At 42.4% G+C, this 21,022-nt stretch overlaps 1 protein-coding gene across 1 annotated transcript in view; it reads right to left on the minus strand.

Moving 5' to 3' along the window:
* The window catches only part of SPRED2 (sprouty related EVH1 domain containing 2), a 92,042-nt gene that overhangs the window by 12,369 nt on the left and 58,651 nt on the right, over positions 1-21,022 (minus strand). The window contains exons 2-4 of the mRNA XM_084823662.1: positions 13,646-13,823; positions 7,992-8,160; positions 6,676-6,740 (exon numbers count right to left, since the gene is read on the minus strand). Coding sequence (XP_084679788.1) covers positions 6,676-6,740; positions 7,992-8,160; positions 13,646-13,823 — 412 coding nt within the window. The remainder of the gene's footprint in view (positions 1-6,675; positions 6,741-7,991; positions 8,161-13,645; positions 13,824-21,022) is intronic.

The raw sequence follows: 21,022 nt of genomic DNA on the forward strand, positions 1-21,022 counted from the left end.
TAATGCAATCCTGGGGTGCATTAACAGAAGCACAGAGTCCAGATCACGGGAAGTAAGAATTCCACCCAATGCTGCACTGGTCAGGCCACATCTGGAGTACTGTGTCCTGTGGGTGCCATAGTTTAAGAAGTACACTGACAAACTGGAGTGTGTCCAGAGGAGGGCAATTGGAATGTTGAGGGGCCTGGAAGCTAAGGATTAAGGGGTAGTGGCATATCTGATGGGTTTTCACACAAAGATGGAGCACCTTGGATTTCTGTTGTTCCAGGCAGCAGGGCTAGAACCAATGGGTGGAAATGGCAGGGAAGGAGATTTTGGCTAAACGTGAGGAGAAATGTCCTAAGTGCAAGAACTGCTTGACAGTGGAACTGACTGCCTTGGGAGGTGGTGGGCTCTCCTTTGCTAGAGGTATTTAGGCAGAGGCTGAGCGGCCATCTGTCAGGGAGGCTGTAGCTGCATCCTGCACTGCAGATCCTGCATACAGCAGGGGGGCAGACAAGATGACTTCCAAGGTCACTTCCACCTCTGTTCTTCTAAGACTATTATGAAATGAATGAAAGCAGAAAGGAGTTTAGAAAATGAAAGGAAGCAGGATCAGCAGCACCCTGATGACGTCAACATTGTGACAACAACAAGTGCTAGAAAGGTGTCACGCACAAACCTCCAGAACCTGCACCATTTGAAGTCACAGGAATGTGAAGGAGGTGACAATAAAACAATTATAACCCAAACATGCCTTAAATTGATCTTGTAGAAGAACCCTTAAGAATATGGGCCCACACCCTCAAGCTTCCCGATGGCATTTCTCCCACCCAAGCTGGTGAAGAAATTCAGGAGGTGAATGGGAATAAAGTTTTTCTTCTTCTGTAACACTAGCATGTTCCAGGGGAGCTGGTGGGGAGGGGGGATGAGACAAGCACATGGAGGATAAGGCTATTAATGGCTGCTAGTCATGGTGGCTTCAGAGAACCTCTGAACCTCCAGGTTCAGAGGCAGAATTCCACAGAATACCATTTGCTGAAGAGCAACTGATTGGGGAATAAGCACTTTTTGCTTATTGTCTTCATGCCCTGGTTGTGGGTTTCCTTGACATGTCTGGGTGACCACTATGAGCAACAGGATACTGGGTTAGATGGACCTTGGTCTGATCTGGCAGATTTCTTTTTATGTTGCACAGACTTAGGAAAACATGAAATATCATCTATTCTGGAGTCTATACACACACCTTGGCGCCTCTCTCTCTCTCTCTCACACACACACACACTTATATAAGCTAAAAGACCACTATACCACTTCTTAGTGGGCACCTATTCCCGAAGTAGAAAAGGTAAGCTGACTGCTAGCACATCCAAACTCTGCTGGAAATAGCCTAACAAAGACAGCAATGGACAATGCAGGATATACAGTAACAGAAACCATTTTGTGTTTTTCTCTGTCCACCTACATGACAAACAGCTGCTGTATGTTTCACACTGCTAAATCACCAAGAGACTGACTGTCCCTCGACTCAGGGCTGGTCATTTGCTGTGACCCACAGTCAGGACTACAGCTCTCATAGATCCACATGCCCTATGACTACTCACATTTGGAGGGAGTGTAATAACCTTGACCAAAACGCTAAGAGGTCAGGACGAAGGAAACATCTACCCATGCTTGGTAGGTGCTATGAGTATCATGCAAACGGGACATGGAATGGAAAAGAGATTGGGCTAGATCACATAATCAGACAAGTCACTGTGGCTTAAATAAGGCTACAACAGGCCATGGGTTATTTGAGGGTTGTTTCCCCATCAAACAAGCCATGCCATGCAGGTTCAGATGACACAACAAGCTGCATGCAGGCGGGTAATTAAGGAAATGGTGCCCAGCATGCGCCAGGGATTAAAACAAGCCACCGTGCCTTATTTTGAGCATGTAAAGCAGGTCACTGCTTTGATGTCTGCTCCACAGTACACTGGACTAGAGATGTAAAATTTCTGGAAATTTTGAGGCCATGGAAAGAAACTGTTTTTTTCTGGGGGGTGGGGTGGAAAATAGGAAATTTGGGGGGAAATGAAAAATAAGCAATACTTTTTTTTAGTGCTCTTTACAGATCTGAAGTCACTTTGTTGCTTTAGGACAGTCTCCCCCAACCTGGTGCTCTCCAGATATTTTGGACTTCAGCTCCCATCAGCCTCATGCAGCATGACCAATGGTCCAAAATGCTGGGCACCACAGTCCAAAACATCTGGAGGGTTGCCTTTCTGTAAAGCAGCCTTCCTGTTCCTAAAGTTATTTTATGTATGACTTAGTCTGCTCATAAAATTATCATTATATTTTAAAACTTTTAAAAGTAAACTCAGTAAATTTGTAATTATTATCTGAATAGATTAGAACTACATTAAGTGACTGCTACAGCATCAGAAACTCAGGACTCTATAGAACAAAACCCAAGCTGTCAAGAATGCACATTTACTGTCAAGAATGCACAATGGTGACTCTACTCACATGTTGGGAAACCAAGCATAAATGTCTATCAGTAAAATATACTTTAGATCAATAATTTTAATATGGACTGAAAGAACCAACTATGCTGGGAATCTTACAGAGAGGATTAAAAAAACATTTTCCCCCATGGCTTCATTATTTACAAACATTCTACATCTCTAGTCTTTCTATAAAAGTGTTCTTATTACATAGTTTTTAGAAATCATTTTGGGGGTAGTAAAGGCTGGGAAACTATAAACATTTTGTCTTAAATTCTAAAAGAAAATATTTCATAATCCGAAGCTGTTCAATTTTTTGGAAAAAACCCCCCAAAACTGTCCTTGGAAAAAAAAACTGTTTTCCCCCCAAAAATTTCAGTTTTTTTCTGGGCCTTCACATCTCTACCGTGGACCCAGTGCCAAGAGCCGAAAAGGGGCTTTTTTCACCTGTAATGTTTTAGGAACTGGGGTCTGATATAGATGCTAACAACAGATCTCTGCTTTGTTCATAATTTTCTTTAGCAGCTATTCCCAGTATAGTTGTGGAAGAAGACTATAATGGTCTAGTGCATGAAAACACAGCATACTCATGGAGGCTAGGTTGCTGGAGAAGTTCTTTTTAGAACAGAAGGTTGATACTTCAAGTAACAATTGGATAAAGAAGTGCAAAACGTTAGTAAATGATTGTAGTTTGACACTGGATGATACAGTTGCAGAAGTCTATTTTAAAGTCCTTTTGTTTTATTGTAGAGTTGAAGAAGTCGCTGTTCAAGCAGATACAGTGTTTGTTTACAACACCCAGTTTTCTTGGTGGATTTGCTTTCTAGAAACTATTCACTTTTTGCACTATTTTCATGACCTAACATTTTATCCTTTCAAAAAGAATAGTCATAGCCTTCCAAACTGTGAGAAAGGTATACAAACACCCTCGCCTGCCAAAATCAGCACCTGTCTATTCATGGACAGCATGATGTTCTCTACTGTCAGTTTTTCTTAGCTCCCAGAGATTAATTCTTGGCTGGTCATCTTGGGAGGGTTTTTACGTAAGAATGATTTTGACAAGTTTTGCTATTTATTATCAGATTGCAATAAACCATGCAATGCATCTGTGGTAGTTACAATCTCATGTCATACTCCTCCTTAAGAGTTGCACAGAGCAAGTGGCTGTTGACGACAAGAATGCATTACATCATGACTCAGTGGTCCTTCTCAACAAACTAATGTTTATCCAAAGGGAAAACATCTGAGTGAAGAAAGTGGATTAATTAAATGGAGGCAAAGCACAATTTCACATTGCTGGCAAGCCAATGCATTCTCAATGGGGGCAAAATGAACAACTGGCTTTACTCAGGTTCCCTCTAGAGAAAAGCAAGCATTCAGTGTGCCTGGACCAGAGAAATTTATTTTCAAGCATATGGAAAACATTTATGGATCGTAATGAGGCTCTGGAGTTAAGGTAACTTTGCATTCCATAGCAGAGAAACCCCCTAAAGGGAAGCTTCATCTTGGAAACACAAAGGACATAATTCAGCCACGGTTAAGCTCTTTTACTCCCTTTGATTTTGGGGAGGGGGAGGGCAAAGAGAAGAGTTAAGCACATCACTAACTTTTCCATGGAAATCAATGGGATTCAAACGTGTTATGATTTTACTCTCTTCCAAGCAACAGTAGACTTGTCACCTTTTCTGAGGATATTGGGGTTTCTGTGCTTGGGCTGGTCAGGAAGGGAGCAGCATAGATTACTAAGGCAATGTCACCACTATACACATATTGCTGCTTGTATTCTAGGTACACTTTATAGGACAGATGTAACACAGACCTGGACATACAGTACATCCGTACAGAGGCATGGATGGAGACACTCGCGTGGCATGCCGCTCCAGTACAGCAACCCCCTCCCCGCCCCTTTCCCCCTCCATCACAGAATCTATATATCATTTCTGGCAGGTAGCTGGGAAGCAGCTGCTAATGATAGTTTTGCTCTGGAGGAGAGGAAGTCACCTTTTAACCCTGCCTGCTGTTGTTTGTTTTATAACTATGACAAGAGAACAGATGAAAACAACATGCCAACTGTCACAGAGGATCTGGTCACAACTGCTACAGGAAACTCATCTCAGATCCACAACAATGCTATTAAACCTTTCAGGCTGAGGATGTTTGTTCCTTTTAGTCCAAAGATTTGACTGAAATGTGTTTTTCCTTTTACTATTTCCACCAGTTTCTTCTCATGAAAAAACAAAACAAAAAACCAAGAAGCGCTCCATGAGAACTGAGGTAACTACAGTTTTGTATCCAAACAGAGAAGTCAAAGAATGCTGTGCAACTTTTCAATTTCCTACTCCCTATTTAAAATAAACTACAGTTATTTCCACTATGCCTCTCCTCCTCTTATGTTATGGCAAACAGACTGTATACAATCCAGTAATAGTGTACTTGGGACCAGGTAGTCACACAAAACATTTCTTGTTCACAGACACACTGCCCCAGTGTAAACATTCAAATCCTGAATGCATAGAACTGAACAGCAAATGTTGAAGAGTAAGTCTCCATTTATGTCAGCCGCTTAGCAATAAAAATGGCTATGATGAAAATGATGATTTATAATACAGCACCAGGATGATAAAAGAGAACAGTTCCCTGCCCCCAAGGAGCTTTCCATCAGTAATTCAACACACGTTTTTGCCCTGAAAAGCAGGCTATAAATCTATTAAACAACAAACACCACAAATAGAGGAAGGGGAGGAATGGGTAAACAGGAAAGCAACATGCAGTTGTTTCAGTTGCACGTGCTTAGGCTGTTACAGGCCAAGTACAGCAAGACATGGGAATGAGGGGGTTGTGCCAAATGCATAACAAATTGCAAGATAGAACAAATGGTAAGATTCTGCTTTAATATAAACTATGTGAAGTTGAAATGTTGAATGGTGTGAAGGCAGGCAGAGGTCAGTGCATGAATGAGAGATGTTTTGTCTGCTGCTTTGGGCTCTGGAGGAAAGATGGGATAAATGTAACAATCACAGAAAAAACAGACACAACCCACGTAAGTTCCATTTTGAACCATGCTCAAAGCACCACAGAAAGCCTAGGTTCACAGGCCCAATAAACAAACAAACGATCGTATAGAACATTGCAACAGAAACTGTTCTGGTAGTCACTGAGGCTCAGTCTAGTTGGTTTTTACATATCCTTTTCAGTTTGTGAAACCTGAGGATGTGGACAAGATCCTTGGAATGATGAGGCCTACCATGTGTACTTTGGACTCATGCCTGTCATGGCTTATTAAATCTGCCAGGACTGAGTTGAGAGACTGGGTCAAGGAGGTGATAAATGTCTCAACGAAAAAAGGTGAATCTCTGACTCCTCTTAAGGAGGCTGTACTGAGACAACTTCTAAAGGAACTATCACTTAACTAAAATGTGCTTTTTTAATGTGCTTTTTGACAAGTTCCTTGAGAGTATGATGGCCAGTCATCTCAAGCTTTGGATGCAATCGATTATTTAGATCTGTTCCAACCTGGTTTCTGGCCTGGTCATAGGACTAAAACTGACTGGGTCACTCTGGGGAATGCAGGAAAACCAACAGTCTAAGCTGTAAGTGGCTTTTGATACTCTTAACAATGGTATCTTTCTGGAATGCATTTCTGGGATGGGCTTAGGGGGCAATGTTTCACAGTCCAGAAACTTCAGCTGGTTCAGAATGCTGTAGCCAGACTTGTTTGGCGTCAACAAGACATTCCTTATTGTGCCAGTTTTGTTCCAGCTTCATTGCCTACCAGTTTGTTCCCAGGCTCAGGCCTTAAAACCACCAATGGCCTGGGACCAGGATCTCTCAGTCTTCATATGCCTTCTCCCATATGAACCTGAAGATATGTTTGTCAGGCCCAATTTCTGCCAAAATAATTTTGTTTAAGCAGGATTCTTTTAGTTAGAGCCTGTGCTGATATGTTTCATTTTGCTGTCTGCCATTCGTTTTCATATTGCTATTACATAAAGGATTTTTATTTCATAAGAATGATTACATCATTTTGAGTAGGATTCAACCATAGAAAAGTGAGAAATAATCATAATTTCACATATAGTTTTGCCAGAGGCTCTTCAGACTCTTGTATTTGTATGGACAGCAACCAGAGTCAAACATACCACAGTGTTTTGTGAAAAAGAACAAAGCCATTCAGAGGCACAAGGAGCAATTTCTAGCGATAGATACTTACTGTAAAGACGTCATCATCTCCAACTTCAGTCTCATTGTGGATTGTTGAGGATGAAGTTGTAGATCCTGGAAAGACATTTTAAAATGTGTGCCACTTCTCTATATTACCACCACAATCCAGCAAGCCTATTTACACAGATGCAAAGGAGTGCACTTGTACAGCTGGGGGGTTGCTATGTTTCTGGCATAACAGTACGTCTCATAGGTCACATTTTAAGCTTGCCCACATTTCAAAAGCCAACTGGTGACAGGAGGGGGCTGTGCCATGGGAAAAAAGGCTAAAAAAAAGCCCAGCTGCATGCTTAGAACTGACATATATGTTCTTCTGGACTGTGGCCAACGTTTTTGCTTTAACAGAAGAAATTAATTTATCTGAATATTCTTGATGAGATCCTAAACAGATCTTGTAAAATGGTAATGGAAGTTGTGTCAAAATAAGGAAGAGTCTTCCTAGGTGGGTTAGAAAAGTGACTAAAAATGCTGCTTTAAAAATTGTAAGTTTAATTTGGATTCCCCCCACCCTACCCCCTAAACAGTTTAAACAGATTAAAAAAGAAAACACACACACACACACCACAAGCCAGTTCTCAAAAAATGTAACTGCTTAATCTGGGGAGCATAACGTCTCAAATAACTTCAGGACAAATGACAACTAAGGCAGAAGTCACAGAAAGCAGATTAGGAAGTCATGCACTAGATTTCTTCAAAACTGTATACAAGTCAATGACCGGGTTTAGCTGAGCCACGGCGCCTGCGGGCATGAGGTTGCACATCGAGCCCCCACTTGGAACTGTTGTGCTGTGTGAGCCAGGCAAACATGGGTTATGTGAGTGTTGTTTAACCCTTGAATAACCAGGCTCGGACAACACGACAGCCCCCAAGTGAGGGCTGCATATTCAAAATGGTGGCTGCACATGCCCCGCATGCAGCACAGCCTCTCTTGTTCGGAGCGGACTAGCTTCTAATATAGAAGTTCTAAGATACTACAGAGGACTGAAAGCTGACTACAGTGAATCACATTCTCCCTAATAAACTGAAGTTGATACAAAAGACTGAGACTGATTTAAGGAGTAGCTGAATCCAGCGAAACAGGAGTAAGCAAGCGGAGGCCCCTCCAGATGTTTTGACTACAACTTCCATACTCCCCGACTATGGCCATGTTGGCTGGCACTTATGGGAGTTGTAATCTGAAACATCTGGAAGGCACTCAGTTGCTTACTCTTGCAATGAAAGGTGTGTGAAATTCAGTCTTCAAGCTGTGACAAAAAAAAAGCCACTTTGCAACAAAAATGAGAATTGTTGAATGCTGTTCAGTACCTTCCATGAGATCCTCAATGGCTTTCCTCACACCTCTATCAAATGCTCGTGCATCAGCAGGGCTTAGAAAAGTGAGCCCAAACTTTCTGTTGTCAACTTTCCAGTGGTGAAATGTAGGATTTGCTTTAGTGTAGACCAAGTCCTTCTTCACATAGCATTCCAATACCACCTGGGGTTGAAAGTGCAAAATAGTAAAATGCCGTTTACAGCTGAAGGGCACGGGTTTGTTAGTATGATTCACTATTTCCTCTTGCACACTCAGAAAAGACCCCAGCCCACTTATGCCTGCTCACTTTGCAACTGCTCTGGTGAGAGAATCTCTCTCCACACAAGAGGTCAGCAAAAGCAGCTGGTGAGTAAAACCAAAATGCTTTAAACACTTCCTGCTCATTTGTTAAAGGAACGCCACATGTTCTTATATTATATACTACAATTTCATATCTGTTCAAACCAGAGCTTCCCTTCCCTTAGGTGCCCCAATCTCTCTGCAAAATGTGTACTGTTCTTTTGCACAAAAGTAACCCCCCCAAAATTATACTAATCAGAATATGTGATTTTACTCCTCCTTTGTGCATAATAAAATCCAATATATGCAGATGCAGACACAGACACACAGTCCAAACTGACTTATCACACCCTGCCATTGCTTTTGCCTTCTCCTGTACTTACAGCCTTTGGCTCATTTTCTCCATTCAGCTGGAGACATCTAGAGAGGAAGTGTGATGTATTGGATAGTGTGTTAAACTTGGTAGGGAGACCTGGGTTTAAATTTCCACTCAGCACAGTTACTGGGTGACCTTGGGCTAGTGACTCAGTCTAACCTACCTCATAGGGTTTTAGGAGGATTAAATGGGGTTTGCCCATGTATGTGGCTCTAAGGTCCTTAGTGAAAGGGCAAGACACCAATGTGATAAAATAAATAATGCAAACATCTTGGTAGCATGATGCAGCTTATTGTTTCTGCTTATGACACATGTTATAATTTAAATTCTATGGGCCATTGCAAGGATAGCTAATGTCTGCATTCTCACTGACCATGCATTCAGCAAGCGGTGGTCCAGGGAACATATATTTGTTTTCCTGCATAGCCCAGTCCTCAGGAGGACAGGTGGTATAATGAAGTCAGCAGTAAGCAGGTTCATGATTATGGAGCACATATATTTAGGTATAGCCACATCACTATACTAATAGCGAATTTATTTCCTGAGTGCTGGTCCTTATGGAGCCAAAACAGCACCATATATGCAGAAGAGGGAGGTTATCAGCAGGCTTGGGGGTACCTGAAGGTTTGCACACGTACACTTAAAAAAAGAGAAAAAAAAGCTTAATAGGGGAAAACAAAACAAAACAAAACTGCCAAGGATGACTGTGTATGCTCAGTGGCCACAGAACTCTGAGCATCTATTGGAGCAAAAGGCTTGAAAACTGAGAGGCGGGATGTAATAAGGGGATCGTGGAGGAGGGCATGGCTGGCTGGCTGGTTCTCTGATCAGGAGCGCTTCACATTGCAACTGTTGCTCAATGGTAGAGCCTATTACTTGCATGCAGAAGGTCCCAGTTTCGATCCCCGGCATCTCCAGGCAGAGCTAGGAAAGAATCCTGCTTAAAATCCGGGGAAGCCACTGCCAGTCAGTGTTGACAGTACTGGGCTAGATGGTCCCGTGGTTTGGCTCAGTATAAGGCAGCATCCTATGTTCACTGTTGTTGTTGTTCAGTCGTGTCCGACTCTTCGTGACCCCATGGACCATAGCACGCCAGGCCTTCCTGTCCTGTGCTCTCTCCCGGAGCGTGCTCAAGTTCATATTCATTGCATCCGTGATGCTATCTAGCCATCTCATCCTCTGCCGTCCCCTTCTCCTTTGGCCTTCAGTCTTTCCCAGCATCAGGGTCTTTTCCAGGGAGTTTTCTCTTCACATTAGGTGGCCAAAATATTGGAGCTTCAGCTTCAGTATCTGTCCTTCCAATGAGCACTCAGGGTTGATTTCCTTTAGGATGGACTGATTGGACCTCCTTGCAGTCCAGGGGACTCGTAAGAGTCTTCTCCAGCACCACAGTTCGAAAGCATCAATTCTTCGGCGCTCAGCCTTCCTTATAGTCCAGCTCTCACAGCCATACATTACTACTGGGAAAATCATAGCTTTGATTAGACGGACCTTTGTCGGCAAGGTGATGTCTCTGCTTCTTACTATGCTGTCTAGGTTGGCCATAGCTTTCCTCCCAAGGAGCAAGCGTCTTTTAATTTCATGGCTACAGTCACCGTCTGCGGTGATCTTGGAGCCCAAGAAAGTAAAATCTGTCACTGCTTCCATTTCTTCCCCTTCTATATGCCAGGAAGTGATGGGGCCAGATGCCATGATCTTCGTTTTTTTAATGTTGAGTTTCAAACCAGCTTTTGCACTCTCCTCTTTCACCCTCAACAAGAGGCTCTTGAGATCCTCTTCGCTTTCTGCCATTAGGGTGGTATCGTCTGCATATCGGAGGTTGTTGATAATTCTCCCAGCAATCTTATTTCCGACCTCTGATTCATCCAACCCGGCATTTCTCATGATGTACTCTGCATATAAGTTAAATAAGCAGGGTGACAATACGCAGCCTTGTCGTACTCCTTTCCCAATTTTGAACCAATCGGTTGTTCCATGTCTGGTTCTTACTGTTGCTTCTTGACCCTCGTACAGGTTTCTCAGGAGACAGGTAAGGTGGTCTGGTACTCCCATCACTTTAAGAATTTGCCACAGTTTGTTGTGATCCACACAATCAAAGGCTTTAGCGTAGTCAATGAAGCAGAAATAGACGTTTTTCTGGAATTCTCTTGCTTTCTCCATGATGCAGCGAATGTTGGCGATTTGATCTCTAGTTCCTCTGCCTCTTCTAAACCCAGCTTGTACTTCCGGTAGTTCTCGGTTCGCATACTGCTGAAGCCTAGCTTGTGGGATTTTGAGCATCACCTTGCTGGCATGTGAAATGAGCGCAATGGTGCAGTAGTTTGAACACTCTTTGGCGTTGCCCTTCTTTGGAATTGGAATGTAAACTGACCTTTTCCAGTCTTGTGGCCACTGTTGAGTGTTCCAGATTTGTTGGCATATTGAATGCAGCACTTTAACAGCATCATCTTTTAGGATTTTAAATAGCTCGGCTGGAAGACTGTCATCTCTGCTAGCTTTGTTGTTACTAATGCTTCCTAAGGCCCACTTGACTTCACTCTCGAGGATGTCCGGCTCAAGTTCAGTGACCGCACTATCATGGCTATCAGGGACATTCAGATCTTTCCTGTATAGTTCTTCTGTGTATTCTTGCCACCTCTTCTTAATCTCATCTGCTTCTGTTAAGTCCCTGCCTTCTTTGTCCTTTATCATGCCCGTCTTTGCACAAAACGTTCCCTTGAGATCTCCAATTTTCTTGAAGAGATCTCTAGTCTTTCCCATTCTGTTGTTTTCCTCGATTCCTTTGCATTGTTCATTTAAGAAGGCCTTCTTGTCTCTCCTTGCTATTCTCTGGAACTCTGCATTCAGTTGGGTATATCTTCCCCTTTCTCCCTTGCTTTTCACTTCCCTTCTTTCCTCAGCTACTTGTAAAGCCTCATCAGACAGCCACTTTGCTTTCTTGCATTTCTTTTTCTTTGGGATGGATTTCGTTGCTGCCTCCTGAACAATTTTACGGACCTCCGTCCATAGTTCCTCAGGCACTCTGTCTATCAGGTCTAATCCCTGAAATCTATTCCTCACCTCCACTGTATATTCATCAGGGATATGATTTAGGTCATACCTGAACGGTTTAGTGGTTTTCCCGACGTTCTTCAATTTAAGCCGAAATTTTGCAAGAAGCAGCTCATGATCTGAGCCACAGTCAGCTCCAGGTCTTGTTTTTACTGACTGTATGGAGCTTCTCCATCTTTGGCTGCAAAGGACATAATCAATCTGATTTCGATATTGACCATCTGGTGACGTCCATGTGTAGAGTCGCCTCTTGTGCTGTTGGAAAAGAGTGTTTGCTATGATCAGCATGTTCTCTTGGCAAAACTCTATTAGCTTTTGTCCTGCTTCATTTTGTACACCAAGGCCATGCCTGCCTGTTATCCCGGTGATTTCTTGACTTCCTGCTTTAGCATTCCAATCCCCTATGATGAAGAGGACATCTTTTTTTGGTGTTAGTTCTAGAAGGTGTTGTAGGTCTTCATAGAACCGATCAACCTCAGCTTCTTCGGCCTCAGTGGTTGGGGCATAGACTTGAATTACTGTGATGTTGAATGGTTTGCCTTGGATTCGTACGTAGATCATTCTATCATTTTTAAGATTGTACCCCAGTACTGCTTTTCCCACCCTTTTGTTGACTATGAGTGCTACTCCATTTCTTCTAAGGGATTCTTGCCCACAATAGTAGATATGATAGTCACCTGAATTAAATTCGCCCATGCCTGTCCATTTTAGTTCACTGATTCCCAAGATGTCGATGTTCAATCTTGCCATCTCATGTTTGACCACCTCCAGCTTACCTTGATTCATTGATCTGACATTCCAGGTTCCTAAACAATATTGTTCTTTACAGCATCGGATTTTCTTTTCACCACCAGACACATCCACAGCTGAGTGTCCTTTCGGCTTTGGCCCAGCCGCTTCACTCTTTCTGGCGCTACTTGGAAATACCCTCTGCCCTTCCCCAGTAGCATATTGGACACCTTCCGACCTGAGGGGCTCATCTTCCGGCGTCATCTCTTTTAGCCTTGTGATACGTTCCATGGGGTTTTCTTGGCAAGAATACTGGAGTGGGTTGCCATTTCCTTCTCCAGTGGACCACATTTTGTCAGAACTCTCTGCCATGACCTGTCCGTCTTGGGTGGCCCTGCACGGCATAGCTTATGGCTTCACTGAGTTACGCAAGCCCCTTCGCCACAACAAGGCAGTGATCCATGAAGGGGTATGTTCACTAGAAACATACAAAACCCAAAGATGCAACATCGAAGTATGAGCCAGTAACTTCTCGAAACAATTACCTCTCCAGGTTACCATGCCTTAATTAAAATTTGGTAGGGATATAGCTCACAGACCATCAGAGGGCCACCTCTGGATTATCTGGTTGAGGTAAATCTGTGGATGGAACCTTCCTCGTCCGGTAGCTGGTTCTTTTAGCCTCATGATTAAAAGGAAAAACCCTCCTCTCCCTTTCCCATTTTATTTTGTGCAAAGAAGTGGGAACTCTTGGTTCTATAAACAGCGATAGTAAGGAGCAAAGTGTCAATCTACAAGACAAATTGCCCTTGCATTTTTGCTCTACCAGGCTATACCTCAAACAGAAGGTGGCATAAATAATTCATTGCCATTTTAAAAGCTTGAATTACTCAGTACAATGTGGCTGGCTTTGTCGATTCTTTATACTTCAATCTGCTAAGCTACAAGATTTTTTGGGGGTGGGGAAGTGTCAGTTTCATTCCTAGGAGTAAAAAAGTGTTAACTATAAAAAAGGAGGTTTTAAACATTAATGTACAGCTGCTATTTGGGGGGGGGCAATAGATAATGTTCCTTTGAACTGAGAGGAGGGCTTTTGCACAATGTGTCATGTACAGTCTCATGAAATATTAAGAAAGCTCACTGTTGTTGCTTTCGCAGGGTTGGGGGTGTGGAATGAAGCAAGGAATGAAGCACTGAATTAGATTAAATTACCAGTTTGTCTTTTTGCCTTTCTCCATGGATCAGAAATCCACTTCTTCCATTGCTGTCTGGGCACATGACCTTGCACACACCAACTCTACTAAGACCGCCTCCTTCTTGTGGTAACCATCCTCCACTGGAGTCATCTCGGGTCATAACCACAGCTTTGACTCTCACAATATAGCTGTCACTGTAACAGACAACAAGAACAAGAGACCATTAGATCAGATTCTACATTTCACATATTTTAGCATTTACTTATCAAAATCTACAGAGATCAACCAGCTTCTGTACATGACGTTACTAACAAAGCAAGTGTTCTCTGTTGCCACAGCCAAAATAAGAGAGATACCAGCACCCTCTAGATATTCAAACAATGAAATACTTGACATTAAAACACATCAGGAAACTTGATCGAGAAGCCTGAAGGGTAGTTTTTACTGAACACACGAGAAACCCAAATTCTACATATCTTAACACCACAAACCTTTCAGTTTGTTAAGTAATGCAAGTTTATTTTTCATAGATCTGTGCGTGCACATGCGCACCCAGTAGACATTTACAGTATAGGTGCTCCATTTTCATGTTAATTTTGAAACAAGAGCGTTTGACTTTTTAACATAATACTGGAGGTAGTAAGCTCTTGTCCACAAACCTGATGCCAAAAAGGATGTTAGTCTAAGCTGCCACAAGACTATCCTTACATCCAATTTTTGGATTAGGGATTGGTGGCCATTGGAAATATGGGTGGTTGTGTGGATTATGAAGGACAAGTATTCAAAGAGGGCAGAGAAATCTTTTGCTATAAATTCCAGGATGAAGACAAGGATCATAGGCTCCAATTCTGCTTCTACTCTCTAATATTCTGCCGCGTCCTGAACCCTGGAGCCCTTCTCACCACCATGGCCTTTATACAGAGCGGTTCTTATTTGTCACATTGCATAGAATCCAGCAGGAAGGAAGCATCACCAATTACACTCCATTCCACTTTCCTGCAAGAGTAGATCACATGGCAGGGCCCCAGAAACAGTCCTGCTGTCTCTCTCCCCACCGAATTTCAGGAGCAAAGCTGTTCACAGACATTCATTTCAAACTTATTTCAAGCTGGGCTTCAGAACCTGTGATGGGAATGCTCCAAATTCTCTGCAGACTTGCACTCAGCCCTCTTATGACTTCAACTACTATGTCCTTAAGAACTTCCACCACTTCTGTGTAGATTTCCATGTGTGCATAGTGTCATGGGAAATTAAGCAGCCCTAGACAAAAAAAGAACATTTAGACCACTCCCTTCTTGAATGTTTGAACTGCAGTAATTCTTAGTGACTGCATCAGTACTAACCATCCAAGCAAGTATACTGTTGGTACTGTGCTAAAAATAGAGGAATTCCCCCCCCCCCCAACCGTGGTGGACATGTTGCAGAGCTCAAGCATATTGTCCAGTAATTACACAAACAATATTGTTCGTTACGACTTTTAACATAGCTGTAGATCCTCTTGTTGTTTTCTTATTTTTATACCAGATAGAGTCCCTAGAAAGCAATATGAGGTAGTATTAGGTGCACTAATGGTTGCTAGACTGGTTTGCACTCATTATTGAAAATGTAAAGAGATACCTTTGATACAAGAATGGCTAGGAAAGTTGTGGGATATTCTTTTTTGAATTAAACTGATGGCATTCCACAGATCCTAAAATGCAATTCAACGTGTTAAGAAATATGGAGATCCGTCATTGTTTTTTAAAAAAGAACTATTTGTCACTTGGTTATGGCTAATTTGAATGGTTAAACCCTATATAGAGGGTAACATTCTGCCTTTTGTAAATGGATTTTATCTTAGAGAAAGCTGTTTTTATATGGAATATATGTTTCAACTTCTGTACAAATCTGTTTTATTAAAAAAAGGCTAGACGCAACAAACAACTTATTAACATTTATCTTCCAGCAGCTTGCATGAGGTCAGGCAAGTTTAACAAACCAATAATTCTTCTCCACAGTCAAACTATGGAATTTGCTACCACAAGACATGGTGATGGCCACTAATTTGGATGGCTTTAAAAGGGGGTTAGACAAATTCCTGGAGGAGAAGGCTACGAATGGCTACTAGTCCTGATAGCTATGTGCGACATCCAGTATCAGAGGCAGTGAGCCTATGTACAGTTGCTGGGGAACATGGGTGGGAGGGTGCTGTTGCACTGTCCTGCTTGTGGGTTCCCTGTCGCCAGCTGGTTAGCCACTGTGTGAACAGAATGCTGGACTAGATGAACCCTTGGTCTGATCCAGCAGGGCTCATCTTATGTTCTCCCTCAAAAGAAAGGCTACTGAACTGTTAAATCTTCACCATTCCTATTCTATTTCCAACAAGCTATATTGGAATGTTGTTGCTGTTGTTGTTGTTAAATTTATGTGCCTCTTCCCATTGCAAAAAGCAGTCCCAAAGCAACTTACACACAAAATACAGAAATCCATAACAGAAGAGAAAACAACAAATATAAACCATAATTAGCACAATACAAATAAAAATAAACACCATAAAAGCATAATCTAAAAACAATACATTACAAAAAGTGTCCATCGACAATACACAAAATCTCTTCTCCCACTCCCTCTGTCTAGAATGAATACCACAAAAGCTGTCCACAAGAATTGGGCCATAACTTATGTCCAAATCCCTGGGAAAATAAATATGTTTTCGCCATTTATCTCAGAGATCCCCTCCAAACATCAGAACTGAAGATCAAATGAAAACAACCACTCTCAGAGGCTCAAAGGGGCACTGGAATTCTGGCATTAAGAATAATGCGCTGACATCTGAAATGTTTACCAATGGTAAAAACAATAAAAACAGCTTTTAACCTATTACAAACAAGTTGATTATGAAAGGGTTGAGTTTAGTTTTTCTACTATGCATTTGAATGGTCAGAGGAAACTCTTTTTGTTGGATAAATGATATACAAGGTTTTTAGGAGAATGCATATATCTTCACCGAGTTACCAAAATATCAAGTTCTGTAACAGCTCAAATTTTATCTCTTAGCAGTGCTGGTATTATTTCTTAAAATACAGGACATGACGACCGCATGCGGATCAGGAGCTTGTCCTGAAGTGATAGATCTCATGGTTATACTGACGGTTTCATATATCCACTCCCCATAGCCCGAGTGCCAAGGTCATAAATGACCTTGAATGTGTCACTTTATTAGCCTGTAAGTCCAATAACTCAGTCCATTCTTATGGCATTGTTTCATCTGTGCAGTTTATTCTTACTTACATTAACTGGCTGATTTAGCTATTTTAGCTCAATTGATATCTGTGGTAAAGCTTCCCATAGAAGCTTTGTGAAAATGAATGTCTCCAGACTATTGAGCTACCTGGCAACATGTCAGCCCTTTCCATCACTGTGTTTCAAGTGATCCAGAACAGGAACAAGAATAATCAATCATTTGTTCTAATAGCAAAGTGGGTAGCCCTGTGCCAACCAGTAGGAAAGCCTCAACTTTGGGGCTGAGGTATATCTGGGCAACATACCATGTAGAAACACTGTATATAAAATGTACATTATATGACTATCTCTGGTTGTGTGGATGCCCACACCAACATCCACCAAGAACATTCCCTCTGTATAATATGAAGGTAGTCTGGTCCCAAGGAAAGCTTTTATAAGTGATAGATAGCAATCTATTAAGTAACTGCAATATAAATGGGCATTTATATTTGATATTCAAGGCTTCAGCAAATGCAGTTAACATCTGACTTAGAAGTTCCTTTATTGGGTATTACCAATGCTAGGTAAAGGTAAAGGTGTCCCCAACCAGTCGTGTCCGACTCTAGGGTGCGGTGCTCATCCCCGTTTCTAAGCCGAAGAGCCAGCGCTGTCCGAAGACGCTTCCGTGGTCGTGTGGCCGGCATGACTGAACACCGAGGTGCACAGAACACTGTTACCTTTCCCGCCGAAGCGGTACCTATTTATCTACTTGCGATTTCTTGCTTTCAAACTGCTAGGATGGCAGAAGCTGGGACTGAAGACGGGAGCTCACTCCGTCACGCAGCACTCGAGTCTCGAACTGCTGACCTGCCGACCTTCCAGTCTGCAGTTCAGCGTCTTAACCACTAAGCCACCGTGGCCCCATTACCAATGCTAGAATCACACATATATCTGAATACCCAATACAAGAATAACATCCAAATCAGACACAAATGGATTTCCTTTCAAATTTATGTTACAGAATGAACTGTAGCACACAAAACTGAATATCCAGTACATAACCAACCATTCCCAGTTTGACCAGCCACGGTTTTATTGTTATAATCTGATGTTAAATATTTTAATGTATTTTGATTGTTTTCTTCTTTTATTGTTCACCACTTGGGAACTATGTTGGATGTAGTGAGCTATAAACATCTTGTAAATAAATAAGGCACAGATATAGTTATGCTAAAATTCATATAGTGGCCTAGAAATATTATAAATAAATAAATAAAGTGCATTATAGTCCCTCACTAAAGACTCCTGAGCAAACTTAGCAGTCATGAAATAAGAGATCTTCTCACAAAGCAGTAGCTGGTTAAAGAATAGAAAGCACAGAGGAGGAATAAGTAGTAAATTCTTTCAATGCAGGGATGTAAACAGAGGGGACTCACAGGGATCTGTAGTGGAACCAATGCTTTTCAACTTGTTCTTAAATGATCTGGAATTCAGAGTGAGCAGTGAGGTGGCCAGGTTTGCTGATAACACCAAATTATTTAGGCTAGGGTTTTGGTGGACAGCTCACTAAAAATGTCAACCCAGTGTGCAGCTGCTGTGAAAAAAGGTAAATTCCATGTTAGGCATATTTAGGAAAGGAATCTGAAAAAAATTGTCAGTATCATACTGCCCTTATACAAATCCATGGTGCAGCCACACTTGGACTACTGTGTATAGCTCTCGGTACTGCACCAACAGGATATTGTAAATTTGGAAAAAATGCAGAAAAGGGCAACTAAAATTATCAAGAAGCTGAAGCAACTCCCTTATGAGGAAAGGCTGCAATATCTAAAGCTGTTTAGCTTAGAAAAAAGGCAAGTGAGGCAGACATGATAAAAGGTGTACAACATTTAGCATGGTGTAGAGAAAATGAATAAGGAGACATCTCTCTCTCTCTTTCTCTCTCTCTCTCTCAACATTAAAACCTGGGGTCATCTGATGAAGCTGATTGGTGGGAGAGTCAGGACAGATAAAAGAAAGTATTTCTTCACACAACATACAGTTAAACTATGGAATTCACTGCCACAAGACATAGCAATGGCCACCAATCTGGATGGCTTTAAAGGGGGATTAGACAAATTCATACAGGAGAAGGCTATCAGTGGCTCCTAGCCCTGATGGCTATATGCTACCTCCAGTATCAGAGGCAGTAAGCCTATGTACACCACTGGGTGGGGGACATGACTGGGTGGGTGATATTGCATGCATATTGTACTATTACACTCATGTCCTACTTGTGGGTTTCCCACAGGCAGCTGGTTGGCCACTGTGTGAACAGAATGCGGGACTAGATGTACCTTGGCCTGATCCCCTCTACAAAGCACTGGTTAGGCCTCATCTTGAGTACTGTGTCCAGTTCTGGGCACCACACTTTAAGAAGGATGCAGACAAACTGGAGAGGGTTCAGAGGAGGGTAACAAAGATGATCAGGGGACTGGAAACAAAGCCCTGTGAGGAGAGACTGAAAGAACTGGATATGTTTTGCCTTGAGAAGAGAAGACTGAGGGGAGATATGATAGTGCTCTTCAAGTACTTAAAAGGTTGTCACAGAGAGGAAGGCCAGGATCTCTTCTCCATCATCCCAGAGTGCAGGACACGGAATAATGGGCTCAAGTTACAGGAAGCCAGATTCTGGCTGAACATTAGGAAAAACGTCCTGACTGTTAGAGCAATACGACAATGGAACTGATTACCTAGGGAGGTAGTGGGCTCTCCCACACTGGAGCCATTCAAGATGAGGCTTGACAGCCATCTGTCAGGGATGCTCTGACTTGGATTCCTGCACTGAGCGGGGGGTTGGACTTGATATTTATTTATTAATTAATTAAATTTATTAATCGCCCATCTGGCTGGTCACCCAGCCACTCTGGGCGATGTACAATAACACAAACAGTTTAAAACAATAAAATTCTACATTAAAAACATAATATTTCTAAAACATACCCTAACCTACCCCAAATGCCTGCCTGAACAACCACGTTTTTAATGCACGACGGAAGCTCATTAAAGAGTGGGCATGGTGGAGTTCCCTAGGGAGGGAGTTCCACAGAGTGGGGGCCACCACAGAGAAGGCCCTCTCCCTCGTCCTCACCAGTCTAGCTGTCCTGGCTGATGGGACAGAGAGAAAGCCATCCAAGGCTGATCTTGTGAAGTGGCCTGTCTGGTGTTGCTGGAGGCGCTCTTTAAGATAGGCTGGGCTGGAACTACATAGGGTTTTAAAGGTCAAAACCAACACCTTGAATTTGGCCCGGAAAACAACTGGTAACCAGTGCAACTCCTTCAGCACTGGAGTGATGTGATCTCGCCGGCGGCTGCCTTTAATCAGGCGAGCCACCGCGTTCTGTACCAGCTGCAGCTTCCGAACCGTCTTCAAGGGTAACCCCACGTAGAGCGCATTACAGTAGTCTAAACGAGAGGAGACCAGGGCATGTACTACCGATGGGAGCAGATGGTCGGGAAGGAAGGGGCGCAGCCGCTGTATCAGATGGAGTTGATACAGCGCTGTCCGGCTCACAGCTGACACCTGAGCCTCCATGGACAGCTGGGAGTCCAAAATGACCCCCAGGCTGCGGACCTGGTCTTTCAAGGGTAGCCATACCCCATTCAACACCAGGTCAACATCCCCCAGCCTCCTCTTGTCTCTCACAAAAAGTACTTCGGTATTGTCAGGGTTCAGCTTCAGCTTATCGATGGTCTTATAGGCCCCTTCCAACCCTACTATTCTATAATTCTATGATCCAGCATGGCTCTTCTTAAGTTCTTATGCTCTTGTGTTTATTATTTCTATACCATGCTTCATAGCTCTTAAAAAAAAAAGTTAATGTATTGGATAGACCATCAAGATTTGAACTATTTGCCTTTAATATTGATTTTATATAGCATTTGCTATTGTTCTGAAGTAAAAGTCAATATAACTTTAGTATCCTTTGGAAAAAAAGTTTTTTTTTAAAAATTGCATTGCTACAAGGCTACTTTGGCTCAAAACAGAACTATTTCCTTTTTATCTTTTGAAGTACATAAAAATCTAAAATAAGTTTTGGAATATTTGCTGTAGGTATGTTCTTTACGTGCTCCTTGGCAATCACAGGACTTTGGTCAAAAAGCAGGACATAAACTTTAATATATTAAACTAGCTGTCTTTTCTGATATC

The sequence above is a fragment of the Heloderma suspectum genome, chromosome 1 (assembly GCF_057233095.1).
Source record: "Heloderma suspectum isolate Gila_16-S chromosome 1, 16-S_ref, whole genome shotgun sequence".
Taxonomy (NCBI): Eukaryota; Metazoa; Chordata; class Lepidosauria; order Squamata; family Helodermatidae; genus Heloderma; species Heloderma suspectum.